At 45.2% G+C, this 14,790-nt stretch overlaps 1 protein-coding gene across 1 annotated transcript; it reads left to right on the top strand.

Annotated features, from left to right (window-relative positions):
- Positions 1-284: 284 nt before the first annotated feature.
- On the top strand, positions 285-11,501 carry Pogk (pogo transposable element derived with KRAB domain). The gene is made up of 5 exons (XM_034512817.2): positions 285-602; positions 1,054-1,184; positions 6,676-6,802; positions 8,061-8,159; positions 9,867-11,501. Exons 1-5 carry the CDS (start codon positions 584-586, stop codon positions 11,330-11,332), a joined length of 1,842 nt encoding a protein of 613 aa, XP_034368708.1. The 5' UTR covers positions 285-583; the 3' UTR covers positions 11,333-11,501.
- The last annotated feature ends 3,289 nt before the right edge of the window (positions 11,502-14,790 follow it).

Below are 14,790 nucleotides of genomic sequence, written 5' to 3'. Positions count from 1 at the left end.
AGTGTCGCCGCTGCCGCCTTTGTTGCGGACCGGCCGGGGAGGTGGGCGGCGTGGGCTGTCGCCGCCCCGCAGGTGTACCGAGGGCCTTAGCGGTGGGCGGGGGTGGCGGGAAAGGGTTGGGCAAGATGGCTGGAGCGAGCAGGGGCGGCGGCGGGCACCTTCGCGCCGGCCCCTCCCACCTCCCCGCCCCGCAGCCGGCCTCAGGCCTCCCTTGGCCAAGTTCAGGCCGGGGCTCCTGGGACCTCACGAGTATTCCTACCTCTCCTTGCCGCCACCCACCCCAGAAACATTGAAGAAGCTGACTCCGAACTCAGGGAAGATCTTTGCTTGGGAAGTCCCGGAAAATGGAGCTCACAAGATGCACCCTCACTACACACCCAGCAGCTGCCCGCAGTCTTTTCTGGGGATCCTCTTTGTACCAGCCTGAGGAAGCTTCCAATAGAGAGAATTTGCGACCCAGAGTGGAGGAGAAGTCTGCCAGGTTTGGGTTGGCCTCTGCCACCCAGGCACGCCCCTCTCTCTATCACGGAAGTCCTTCGAGGCAGAAAGACTTAAGTTTCTGAAGTGGTTTGTGGACGTCACTATGAATCTCGGAAATCCAGGTGATAAGTATTTTGGGCTAACTATTCAAACTTCCTATCTAGGCTCATATACTTTGACATGGTAGCAAATCAGTACCACCCTCCTCTGGTCCAGATTCCGTGTTCAAGTGGTACTGGCAGTGGAAACTTGTGCCTGTCACTGCACTCTTTGAAACCTCTTCCTGGAATGTTCACCCACTGTTCTAAGTTCTGCCCTTCTGCATATAGGCTCTGTAAAAACTACTCTGGTCTCTGTACCACAGAAGACTTTTTAAATATTTGAAGTTAGCCAGATACATTATCTGCCCTCAGCCTCTCTAATAATTAAATAAGCCATCTTTCAGAACCCCTGCCTTCCAGCTGGAAGCAGACAGTGTTTTGACTGCTTAAACAGGTTCGTGTGTGCCTGGGCCACCCTCTCACAGACTAGTTCACACTGACACCAGATCTATCTGCTAACTCTTGAATGCAGAAATGGAGTCCCGAGCCTACCCTCTAAATTTGACCCTGAAAGAAGAACAAAAAGAAGAGACTGGGATCCAGGATTTGGAGGATGGTCCCATCGATATGCAGAGAGTACAGACCTGCTCTGAAGGCGCGTGGGTAAGTAAGGTGTGGGGATCCAGCCTGAGAGTCCAACATAGAACATGGAAGTGGACATGGGAAGAAAATAGCCCAGTCTCCTGTGTTTGCATTCCTGAGAAAACAGCCTTGTGGCTTCAGAAGGCAAACAGTTGAGGAGGTGGTGAGGGGACAGGGCCTCCATCGGCAAGGCTGATTAAAAGTCTCAGAAACTGAGACCTTGCCTTCTTGTCACTCTTTCAGTACCCATTTCCCCTGTTCCTGACAATAGCACCATACAAATGGTAGGCACCAAACGCATGTAAGACTTGGGTCATAGAGCTGACATGAGAGTTGTCACCCAGAGCTGTATGTCTCCTAGGTGTGAGTGGAAATGTCAAGCTCCAACGAATACAGAGCTACAGGTGCGACAGTATTTAATACATACATTTGTTTACAGTGGTTACTAGAGTCATGGAAATTGAATATGAACAATAAATTGGCATTGCTTAGTTTTTTGTTGTATATAAACATTATCAGTAGCATCAGCACATAATATCCTTGGTGCCCCATGAATGGGAAGCCCTTCCTTCATCATAGAACCCAGAGTTGCAAGCAAAGAACCAGAAAGACCCTTCTTCCAAATTATCTAGTCCACCCCTCTTACAGAAGGGAACTTGGGGTACCTAAAGGTCATCTTCTTTACTATGAAAATCCATAAACATACATACACACAAACACAAAAGGTTTCATTATAAGTTAGTGCATTGCCAGACTCTGGGTTCACTGGTCTGGAGCTGTTACATTTATCCATTCATGTTCTTAGTCAACTCTGTCCTCCTCAGTTCTGACTCAGGCAGGAGTCAGTCCTGTCTAGCTTGAAGGAAGACCTGAAAGGCAGTAGGAACCCTGAATTCTAAGGCTAAATTGAGCCTTAGAATATCTAAATGGGCTGGAGAAATATGGAGAAGCATTAAAAGTAGACATCTTGATTGTGTTGAGCAAATGAGAAAAGCCAAGGGAAGAGCATGCCTTGCCCAGTAAAGAAAAGAATGAGCAGAGTGCCTAGAGGAGGGAGCCTGGCAGCTGGAGGGTTAGGCCTGAGGTTCGGGCATTTGTAGCCACTGGAGTCTACCATGCACCTACAGTTACTGTACAGGGTTAAGATAAGATCCCGGTCCTCATGGCATCCTGTCTCATGAGGTGACTCATGACTCTCAAGACAGTGAAAGAAGCCTGACAGGACAGTGGAGGTCAGCTCCGGATGTTGTCACAGGCAGAATTGGGGATGGCTCATTCAGGCCCAACAGTGTACTTCCTGTAGAAGGCCTGGTCTTGAGCAATGGACAGTTGTGCCCCTCCCCACTCTAGAACGTTTAGCAGTATATGGAGACAAGGTAAAGGCTGAAGTATAAGATCCTTGCATCTTCGGTTTCAGCCAAGGGTCTCCCTATTCAGCTGAGTGCAGATGAAGGCACCCTGCACATGTAACAAGGAACTAAGTGGTCTGAAGTGTCAATAGCGTGTGCTTGAGACATGGATCTACTAGCACATTAAACTGGGAGAAGGAAGAAATAGAATGTGGGTGTTAAATGCATATTTTGACAATAAATAGATGGTTAATAGGGACTTCTCACATATAAGCTGTGTTCCAGAGTTGGAGTAGAAATACAGTTTCAAATAGAAAAGAACAACACACTTTGAACTGAGCCTTGTAAGAGAACAGCATGATAAAAGGCATGGGAGCAGGAGGCTATGGGTGGAGTTCAGAGCTACCCCTGAAGCTAGAACTCTAAGTGTGTGACAGGCAATGGAAGAAGGTAGACCAGGGCACGTGGTATGCTACACCAGTAGTTAGAGCTGCCTGAGTAACTTAAGGAGTGAGCCTTAAACCCTTCAGTCTACATGACAGGCCTCTGTTGAGCAGAGCTTGGAAGGATTACATACTACAGTAACCTTGGTAAAGCCTATGTGGCCTGTTGAGACAACACTGGCTTTAGAATCAGACTGGCTGTATTAATTCAGCCAAACTACTTAGCCACTGTTTCCTTAACCGTAAAGGTCAGTAGCAATCCCCATATTTATAGCTTATTTAAGTAATTCAAAGAGATAAAATGTTTACATGAATGGAAATACCGTAAACAGTACCTCACCTAGGGACTCCAGTGGTGTCGTAGTTCCAACTCCCCTCAGATGCCTCCTATCTAATAAACCTGTGCAGTTCTTCACAGAACAGGTACCGTTAGAAGGAAGTATTGGAATGCCAGCTTCCCAGGAGAGTAAACACCTCTCTGATGAATCTCTAATCGCATGAGAGAAGAGGGACAAGAAGAGCATGTTCTTACCTGAAGCTTGAACTGCAGACTGCCTGGCCTCTCAGTTTTTTCTAGAGCCAGCCCTGTTTACCTTCTGCTGTGTTTGACCAAATAAAAGGTTTCTTTGCAGCATAAAAGGCCTGCCTAGCAGGACCCAGAGTCTTGCCCCATCTTCACAGGGCTCTGGGGAGGCTTCCTAAGCCTCTGGACTGTGCCTTAGGTGCTTCTTGTGGACTTGTTTGAAGATCCTCTAGCCATATGATAATTAGGAGAGGAGTCCCCACATCAGCTCTTGATAGTCACTATTATGTGTTACCTGCTCTGTAGGGAATTGTTATAACCAGGCCTGCATTCTTCCTGTCAGCAAACAGAAGGGGCCTATAAATAGTTATGGCCTAGATCTGGAACTTGTAAGGGAGTAAAAAGGTCAAAAAGAGAGTTGTTTCAAATCTTGGGTGGTAGGAACAGTAGGCTGGAAATCCTCTGAGCTGCCTGGCTTCCAGATTGCAGAAGTCAGAAAAGCCTAGGGACCACGACAGTTTTACCTACTACTGTTCCACACGTAAAGACTTTTTTTGTCCATTCTTACTCCAGAGAGTTGACTTGGTTTCTTAACAGATAAAACTTTTAATTCTTTGAAACTGTTCCAAGTATAACAGGAAAAGAGAAATCCAGAGGTAATATATTTGCCTCAGTCACTCATTCTGTAATAAATGATTTGTGCCTACTAGCTATATCATTAGTTCTCATGACCCTTTTGTGAGTTGAATGACCCTTCACAGGGGTCACAGATCAGATCCTGTATATCAGATATTTATAGTACAACCCATAACAGAAGCAAATATCCAGTAATGAAGTAGCAATGAAAGGTTTTATGGTTGAGGGGTGGTCACCACAACATGAGGACCATATTAAAAGGTCACAGTGTTAGGAAGGTTGAGAATCACTGAGCTATAAGAAGCATCCTAGGCTTAAAGAAACAAACTGAGCAAGGCTGTTTTCAGAAAGTCAGATTTAAGTGAAGAGCAGAGAAGTCAAACAAAATGCCCAGTGTGACAAAGCACCAGAGTGCTGAGCACAGGACCATGGTGCTGTGTTGGTATGCTCATGGCCCACAGAGTAGGGTAGTCTGGGCTAGGTCTTGAAGATAGGTGAGTGTAAAAGAGGAGGACCTCATGGGCCAAGGGGCCAAGTGAGCAGGTATATAAGCATCAGGTGAGAAGCTAGTGTAGCTGCAGAATAAAGATGGTGAATCACTCAGGGAAAAAGCTTGCTTTCCCTCTCTAGTGAGAGCCTTGGACTCACAGTGCTGGCTGTTGTCTCAACCTTGTCACTTACTGGCTTTGTATGGTTTTTGCCTAGAAATAAGACTCCTTTGACTCCATACCCCCAACACTTGCTAAACTGCAGTGTCTGCACTTCTGTGAGGTTACTGAGGGAAATCAGGCAGTAGTTACAGGGCCTTTCCCAGTTCGCGTTCCCTGTATAGAAGATAGCACTTATTTCTACTTTAGTAAGTAGGCCTAGTTGATAAGGGAAGAAAGGCCAGGGTGTGTGTGTGATTGATAGCTTGACTGTTGAAGAGGCTGTAGGCCATACATACACTGATTTTCTAAGCTAAGGAGAGACAATATGAGCATCCTGGTTCAAGATAATGTAAGATCCCCACGAAGGGAGGACCTCACCCAAGGCTCAAGAATTCTCAGCCACCCAATAACTCACAAGACACCGTTCTTGATGCAATCATCAGGTGGTATATTTCGGGATCAACTGGCTGATGGTCGACTCATAACTCACACAGGAGCAGAGGAATTGACAAAACAGCCTGGCTAGAGGAGGTCTTATATAGGGGAACCCACAAACAAGGGGTGGGGGGGGGGTGAAGGGGTAACTAAGGAAACATAAAAACAGTGGAAAGTTCCAAGAAGTCCCAACCCATAATTTAGTCAGGGTCATGTGGAAAACATCTTGTACACTTATCTTTCACAAGAATGTAACCTTGCCCAACCATTCATCTTGTGGTCAGCTAGTTCCTGGGAGCACCCAGATGACTTGCATCTTTCTTTGTGGTCAGAAATGTGTCTCCTGCTTTGGGCCTTCCCCAGCCATAGGTGGGTTCTCTTCCCTGAGGTCTGAGGAATGTTAATCAGCCTCTCCCTTCCTCTCTTGAATGTTAATCCAGCAAGTGCCCTCTGACTCAGGAATAATGTACTCCTCCAGGGCAGTGAAGACCTAAAATCTCACATTTAGTTCTGTCTTCTTTGTGGAACTAGTGAACCTGCTGGCCAGCATTTTTGGCTCAGGTCTAGGGGTCATAAGAACTTTCTATACTTTTCATAAGTTTTCTATATCTTTCAATAACAGCTTTGAGAAAGAAGTTTAAAGGCGAGAATGCAAAGTAGAAAGCCTGAAACTAGTTCATTAATGATTTCTTAACACTAAATGTGAGCTTTGGAGTAGAATTTTTAATGACCACAAAGGAAAATACAGTAGAGAGAAAAGCAAATCAGTTGGAAAAACAAAAGATTTTGGTGGCTGGCCAACCTTAGCTAAGAAGGTATGCCCTCCTCTTGTTTCTTGTTCCAGAAAAGGAAGAGGAAAGATGGGCAAATGGGAGAGGAGCAGGGAATCTCCTCTTGGCATAAAAGCCCGCCATATTCCTGGGATCTCATTCCCTGAGTGAAGCTTGAATCAGGCCTTCTCTGCTATTCACACTTCTGTAGATTGAAGGGGAGCTAGACGCCTTCTCTTGCTGCTCTCCTCAGAACAGCTTTGGCCTTAACACAACAGCAGGAAAGGTTGGCTCACTGAGAGGAGGTCTCTGTGACTCACAAAGATGTCATGGAAAGCAGTAATCCTATTCAGTTTGAAATCCAGCCCCACCCTCTGGGCTGAGGGTCTCTGGCTGGGAGATAGGGAAGTGTAGGAGATAGGGTAGACATCTTTGTGGGGATACTTCTGTGGGCTGTGGATGGCTTGGAAATCCCAGGAGAATTGTGAGCAGATTTCATGCAGTACCTGAGGAGATGATGCCCAAGGTCCCCCAGCATGATGGTGGCAGCTGTTATGTGGTGGGACACAGAGGGCCTTGTCTCCAAGAGCAATGAGAATATAGACAGATCACTCCCTCTGGGTGAGAGCCCTGAAGTGACCTGTGAGGATGAAGACTGTGTTGCATGTACATACCAGTTATTAAGAAAGCACTGTTCATGTTCCAGGTACCAGCCCTATTTGATGAGGTGGCCATATATTTTTCGGATGAGGAGTGGGAAGTTCTGACAGAGCAACAAAAAGCCCTCTACCGGGAAGTCATGAGGATGAATTATGAGACTGTCCTGTCCCTGGGTAATGCTTTGTTGTCCTTTGTTTCTGGGACTCTCTGGACCCAGAGAACTTTATCAGCGTCTGTCTTCTCTGCTGTATTCTGCCTCCTCCTCTAAGTGGGACTCCCCTCCTGTGCCTATGCCAACTTAATTTCCTGGTTTTGATTTGGATATGACATACAGATTATGTACTTCTATTTAGAAACTCATACTACCTCTTAGAACAGTCCTCATTTGGCACAAGTATTCCCATTACTAGAAAGGAAGGAAAGAAGGAAGTCTTCAAAATATCACCATGGATCTAAACCTGTTTTCTGTTGATTCTTGGAAAGGAAAACTTTGTTGTTTTATTTGTTGCATGTAATTTTAAAATCATGCTGTCTCCTTGCCTGGTGCCTCAGCTCACGCCATGACCTCTCCTGGTCCCCCTAGTTCCAACTAGATTTCATCCATCCCTCAACCCTGGGGAATCCAGGAGCTACTGTTTATACTCCAGCGGCCCCTCATGGCTGGCTTCGCCAAGCTGCCTGCTTCCCCCTCCTGCCCACCTTATCACTGCAAATGGAAAACACTAGACAGTTTTATTATTTTAAAACTAGCCCGAAGACCCAATGGCTGAGAGAAGAATTTCCTGCCCTAGTCTTAGCAACTAGCTCCTTCCATACTCCTTGACATCTGCCCTGAGACCTACATGTCTACAACATCCTACCATCCCCACTCTGGTCTGAATCCTCTCTCTCTCTGCATCTCCTTCTCTTTGTCCTGCAACCCAGATGTCCCACCTTTTCCCCTTTGACCAGCAATTGGCTTCTGCCTTTTTTATTGACAAAATCAAGAACCAATTAGGAAAACACCTCCCCCTATACTTACCAACCTCAACACTTGGGGATATAACCCTGACAGTGCTCCCCCAACACACACATACACACACACACACACACACACACACACACACTGGCATCACTCCTCTTCTATTTGGAAGACTTTACCAGTTTTGTTTGGTTGGGTTCCAGGATGTTGATTGTTTTGATGGTGTATCCACCACCTTTCTGCCAATCACTTTATTTTGCTGTTGCTAGTACCAGCTCCCATTCACAGAGATCCAGAAAGCCCGACTGAGTTTGCTTTCCATCCTGTATGTCTTTAAGTGTCGCCTCACCAAGCTCTGTCCCCATCTTCTACAGTGGGAGGTGGGGGTGGGAGGAGGGTGCGTTGTACTTATTTCCCATTGCGCCAGGCTAGTAATACACAGCTGTTTCCCACTTTATTTTCATGAACAGAATTCCCATTCCCCAAGCCAGATATGATCAATCGGTTGGAAAGGGAAGAGGAATGTCCTAATTCTAATGAGTGGCGGCTCCAGGGAGTAACCTTTGCAGGTACTGAGTGAACCAGTTCAGCATCTACCCAAGGGAAACAAGCTGGGTTTTCGGTTTCCATGTGTATTATATAAGGTATTTAGGAGTGAAGCACAAAGATCATGTGTGGACTTTGGGATGTAAAGAGTCCCCTTTCTAGATTGTGTGTATGTAGGCATCCTCCTTCTCCTGGGCCTATATTTCTTCATTAGTGGTTCATGTGCAACTTGGTGTGAAGCTAAAGCAAACTGGGGTTGATCCAGCATTTGGTTGGTCCACACCTGAATGAGCATGGCCACTTTGGCAACATGCCAATGTCTCTACAATGACCTAATGACAGGAAGGACAAAGCACATTTGTAGATTTATTTACTCTAGGCTTCCTGTTCCTTTCTGGATAGGGAAGGCAGTGACAGCCATAGTACACATTTGAGTAGTTATTTCTGAGAAGTACCTGATTTATCAAAAGAAATTAGAAAAATATATTTATCCCAACACTTGGGAGATAGAGGCATGAGGATCTGAAGTTCAAGGTCATTCTTGGCCAGCCTATCCATGTACCCATCTCCACATACATACTTACACTTCCGTATATATATATATGTCTGTATGTGTATGTGTGTATAATATAGCTTTGAAACTACCAAAATATATTTGCTTTTCTCTATAGTTGAGCTTAAAATGTTATATTTCACTGAGTCTACAACATACTTTTCATTTTACATTGTAATTGAGAATGCCTCTTAAACAAAGGACATGTGATAGCTGGTTTTTTGGTTTTTTTTTTTTTTTTTTCATGGCACAAAATAGTGTGTTTTATAGCTGATGGCCTTTATGTTTTCGAGATGTAGTAAACCATGCTTCCTGTGACCACCTCCAAATAGAAATGTATGATGAAACAGGTTCATTTTTGCTGTATAGGAACCAGGTGTCTGCTTTATAAGAGGCTTAATTTTGCTGACACAGGCTTTGTTGTAGTTTGGGGGGGTTTTGTTTGTTTGTTTGCTTTGTTTGTTTGGGTTGTAGAGATGTTGTTGGCTTGGTGGTGGTGGTGTTGTTGTTCAAGGGTTGTGACTCGGCCAGCCCATGGTACATCCAGATTTCTATAGTATTAGGTAGTAGTATAGATACATTGGCCTTCCCATCAACATAAACACTGAACGATGCTGGTGGTGTAGTAGTGGGGCTAGAACCAAGGGCCATGTACATGCTAAGCAAGCTCTAACCCAGCGGTCCTTTGTACTTTATATTTTGAGACAGAGTCTCACTAAATTGCCTAGTGTAGCAGCATTGATGTGTGATCCTCTTGCCTCTGCCTCCCAAATAGCTGGGATTACAGATCTATATCACCAGGCTCACTTAAAAACATTGCTTTCATCCAAACATGGCCCCAGTACTATTTGCTTCAGGCTTAATACCAGTACTCAGATCACACTGAAAGTTCTCTGTCACTTCTTAACTTGGCGACCTTGTATCTACTCCATAACATCTATGGCTTCTTTGCTTATACCTGCAAAGGACCTCTGCTACACACAGTGCTGTGAGAATTAGATTTGGTGATCAGTATTAATGGGACATAGACAAGGACTGAGGCTGGTTATCTGTTAAACTTATGTTCACTTCTGATGTGCTCCAGACCAAAAATTAAAAGTATGACCTCCCCCCAAATCTACGAATAAACCATTTTACATACTGGCATTATTTTTGCCCCTCTTTATTTGTCTTTTAGAAAATGAAGAATCTGACTTTAGGACTCCAGATTGGGCAAGTCCAATGAATGCCACCTCCCATTTTCCTCAGCCTCAGCACTTCAACAGCTTTGGCCTGCGTCTGCCTCAGGACATCACCGAACTACCTGAGTGGAATGAAGGGTACCCCTTCTATATGGCCATGGGCTTCCCTGGATATGACCTCTCAGCTGATGACTTAGTGAGCAAGTTTCAGTTCAGTCGTGGCATGCGCCGCAGTTATGATGCAGGGTTCAAGCTGATGGTGGTGGAATATGCTGAGAGCACCAACAATTGTCAGGCTGCCAAGCAGTTTGGGGTGTTGGAAAAAAATGTTCGAGACTGGCGCAAAGTGAAACCACAGCTCCAAAATGCTCATGCCATGCGGCGGGCATTCCGAGGCCCCAAGAATGGAAGGTTTGCTCTGGTGGACCAACGAGTAGCTGAGTATGTCAGATACATGCAGGCCAAAGGGGACCCCATCACTAGGGAGGCAATGCAGTTGAAAGCTCTTGAAATTGCCCAGGAAATGAACATTCCAGAGAAAGGGTTCAAGGCAAGTCTGGGCTGGTGTCGAAGAATGATGAGAAGGTATGACCTATCTCTGAGGCATAAAGTGCCAGTTCCTCAGCACCTGGCTGAGGACCTGACTGAGAAGCTAGTCACTTACCAGCAGAGCGTGCTGGCTTTGCGCCGGACACATGACTATGAAGTAGCACAGATGGGCAATGCAGATGAGACACCCATCTGCTTAGAAGTACCATCTAGAGTGACTGTTGACAACCAGGGTGAAAAGCCCATCTTGGTCAAGACACCAGGCAGGGAGAAATTGAGAATCACAGCCATGCTGGGGGTCTTGGCTGATGGGAGGAAATTACCACCATATATCATTTTGAGGGGGACATACATCCCCCCTGGGAAGTTTCCCAGTGGCATGGAAATTCGCTGTCACCGCTATGGATGGATGACTGAGGACTTGATGCAAGACTGGTTGGAAGTTGTGTGGAGACGGAGAACTGGAGCTGTGCCCAAACAACGAGGGATGCTGATCCTGAATGGCTTCCGGTGCCATGCCACTGACTCTGTGAAGAGTTCCATGGAGAATATGAACACAGACATGGTGATCATCCCAGGGGGCCTGACCTCACAGCTGCAGGTGCTGGATGTGGTTGTCTACAAGCCACTGAATGATAGTGTTCGGGCCCAGTATTCCAACTGGCTTCTGGCTGGGAACCTGGCACTGAGCCCCACTGGAAATGCTAAGAAGCCACCCCTGGGCCTCTTCCTGGAGTGGATCATGGTTGCATGGAATAGCATCTCAAGTGAATCAATTGTCCAGGGGTTCAGAAAGTGCCACATCTCTAGCAACTTAGAAGAAGAAGGTGATGTCCTCTGGGAAATCGAGGGCGAGTTGCCCAAAGAACTACCAAAAGAATGTGGTCACGAAACTGTGGCTGAGGGTGACTGAGAGGACTCAGGTAACTGGGCAGGAATAGATCCTCCACCGTCACTGATGCCCTCCTTTTGGTAGCACTTACCTTTTTTCTGGCCCTTAAGTTTTCTCTTTTCATGTTCTCTTGAAATAAGCCTGCCATACCACAGTGTGGACAGCAGGTCATCAGCACTTTCTTCGTCTGAAGCCAATTTGTATTGTTACTTGTGGCCTGGATCCAGAAGTACAATGGGTTAAGATGAACAGGGAGCTGCCAGAGCACATCACATGAGAGCAGTCCCACTGCAAAGTTACTTGGGCCTCTAGAACATAGTTCAACATTGTTTGGCTCACAAACAGGTTGTCTGAAGAGACAACTTTCTTCTAAAATGCTGAACTTTGAGGGCTGGGCTATCTCCTTGCATTACTTAACATAGTTGCACTGCCTTTTGCTGATCAGCAGAACCATTGCCTAGGGAGAGAATGACGTCAGCCTTTAGTATGGTAACCTCTAGGCCTCAGCTCTGTGTCCTAGGGAGATTATTATCATCTCTGTGCCCACCAGGGAGATGATGATAATATGTATTGTTTGCTTTTGTCTAGGGAATACTGAGAGTTTAAAAACACTGTCTTGATCTCATAGAACTTCAGATATGGGGTGAGCCATTACAGTCAATTCCTGTTGTCAGCAGGTATCTGAGGGAAGATGTTTTTAAATTGAATCTTTGAAGGGCTGCAGAGCTGGCTTAGCAGTTAAGAGTGTGCTGTTCTTACACAGTTTGTTTCCCAGTACTCACATCCTGCAGCTCATAACACCTGTAGCTCCAGTGTCAGGAGTCCAGTGACCCTCCTTTGACAGCTGTAGTCACATACACACTTCCACATAACAGAAAAACAGTATTTGATTAAAAAAAGCTTTGGGCTAGAGAGAGGGCTCAGCAGTTAGGAGTGTTTACCATTCAGCCTTGCAGAGGATGGGTGGTTTCCAGCACCTGTACAGCTCACAACCAGCTGTAACTCCAGTTCCAGGGCATCCGATGCCCTCTTCTGGCTTCTGCTAGCTCCTACATACATATGGTGAGGGCTCATACATATACACATAAAATTAAATCTTTTACAAAATGAATCTGTACCAGAAATAGTACAGTGAATAAAGTTTGCGAGCCTAAGGTCATCATGTGTATGTGTAGGGGGTTGAGGGAGGTGTGCAGAAGAGGCACAACTTTGGAAAAAAGCAGGTGGCCAGAGCCCACCCTAGCAAAGGCCCACAGCCCCTATACACACACTTTGAGCAGACAGGAGGAAGACCAGAATAAGGGGCACATGGAAGGCAAACAATTCACCCCATTCTCATTTTCCTTTTCAATATGCCTACATACTTTGAAAAGGAAAATGGCCAGCTCTTTAACAGAAAACCTAATATTAACATACCTTTCCTTTAAAAAAGAAAAAGTCTATTAGTTTACATTTTTCTCCTCAATCCTACCATGTAAGTGAAATGCTAATAGAAATCCCCACACCCCTACAGCTGTATAAGCACAGACTCCTTCGTAGTATACACCACCTTGCTGTCCTCATACCCTAGACGCTGAACCTTAGGTAGAGTTCTCCACATGCCCCTGCTCTTTATAAAGCCATGGATTCAGGCTCCCTTTCTGCTGATCACTCTGCTGCCCCCTGTTGGATAGCAGAATTTAAGTTGGAGTTGTTTTATTCTTTCACGTTCTTGCTTTTCCCCTCTGTTAGAAAACATTTTCAATTTTCTAAGCAATTTACCACTCCAAGAACCCAGTCAAAAACTGCCAGAAAAGGAAAAGGCAGAAAACCATGCTAAGCCGCAGCTTTTACACAGGAACATTCCACATTAGCTTGAGCTTCTGCTCCTCCAGATGCTACCATCTTTGTACATTCAGTACATTCAGTGGCTTGGGAAGTGATGGAAACAGACAAGAACGAGATTCAGAAAACACAGGCATTAAACCACCTCCTGTTATGGAATAGAATACTATTTTGTTAAAAGACATCCAGAAATCCAGACTGATTCCTACTTAGGTTCTCTCTGTTTTCCAGCAAATGGAACTGTAATTGAAACAGTTGGGAGGAAAACTGTTGTAAGAAGATGGCTGCAGAGGGACCAAAATGGGCAGTGAGGCTCTCTGAACATCCTAGTCTGGACAGCATGAACACCCCCATCAAGACAGTCCTATCTACCACATCCTGTCAGGTGTCAGCCAAGTCTAGGACCCTTATGTTCAGCAACAAGATTAGAAAAGAAACTTTGTGCCCCATTTCTTCAGAGCTATCTCCGTCTGTCCAGTAAACCCAAATGAGCAAAGGCATTTTCTGGAGAACACCTTTTCCGCACCAAGATGTGCTGTAACACAGCTCTCGTGTTCTTTCTGTGAAGAAGAAACCTCAAGTATGCATATGTGTGTGTGCATGTGTGTCTGCCTTCACGGGAGCTTCAGTAGAAGCTGTTTCCACACAGGTCAAGACTAGGAAAGCTTTTGTAGAAACATATCACACGTGTACTGTTACTTACGTTTCCTCACTGAGGGAATGAGATGTTACTGACAGTGGGACACTGGTTTGGTGCAGAAGATGGCTTTTCCATAGGTAAACTAGGTTAGGATGTGAGATAAAGACTTTAAAATAAATGATGCTGTTACAGTTACCTTTCCAGTCTGGCAGCTAGACCTTTCTAGAGTCTTAATGACCCGAATTTTCCTGTTGTCCTTTTTAATGAGGCAGCCCTTGGTGCACAGGCCTTTGCTTTTCAGGCTGCCTGCAGAAGTCTACATTCTCTCCCGTCTACATAGAACAAGGCCCACTGATTTGGCTAATTTCTTTCTTTCTTAATTTTTTTTTTTTTTTTTTGTCAAAAGGGCAGTGGGAGAGTTGGGGCCTTAAGCCACAGCTACTTTTAGACTCCAACCATACAAGGATAGGTATGAGTCACTGACAACTTCTACAATAGTAATTTGCATTCCCATGTAAGTCGACTGCTAAGAAAAACATTACTTCAAAACTATATGTGCTACAAAATTCTACCAGAACCTCATAGGCAAAGCCATTGCTAGATCTGTCATTCCAAATACTCAGTCTAGTCAGCAGGTTGCTGTGATCACATTTCCTTTTTCCACTCAGCTCCTGTGGACTCTACACTGGTCTCGGCATCTTCCCCAGTTTCTACTCAGGTACTCATACTCCTGTTTGTCCTTCACTTTTCTTATCTGTTTAACCAGTCATTAACCTGCCCAGTTTGTCAGTTCTGAACACATGACCATGACTTCTAAGAACTCAATGTACTGACATTTTGTTTCCTATTAGCTTTGTCATCCTCAAGGGCCATCTAATTAAACCCTGTTCCTCTCCACATTCTCATCAGGTTTGTGGTTTTATTGTTTTCTTCCTTTGATTGTCCTGTTTCCAGACTCTTATTTTACTTGCTTGAGAGCTTAAAGAATATCATGTTTGGATTTCCACACAAGAGC

This window comes from Arvicanthis niloticus, chromosome 10 (genome assembly GCF_011762505.2).
Source record: "Arvicanthis niloticus isolate mArvNil1 chromosome 10, mArvNil1.pat.X, whole genome shotgun sequence".
Classification (NCBI taxonomy): domain Eukaryota; kingdom Metazoa; phylum Chordata; class Mammalia; order Rodentia; family Muridae; genus Arvicanthis; species Arvicanthis niloticus.
The sequence above is the reverse complement of the archived record's forward strand: the minus strand, read 5'-3'. Positions and strand labels throughout refer to the sequence as shown.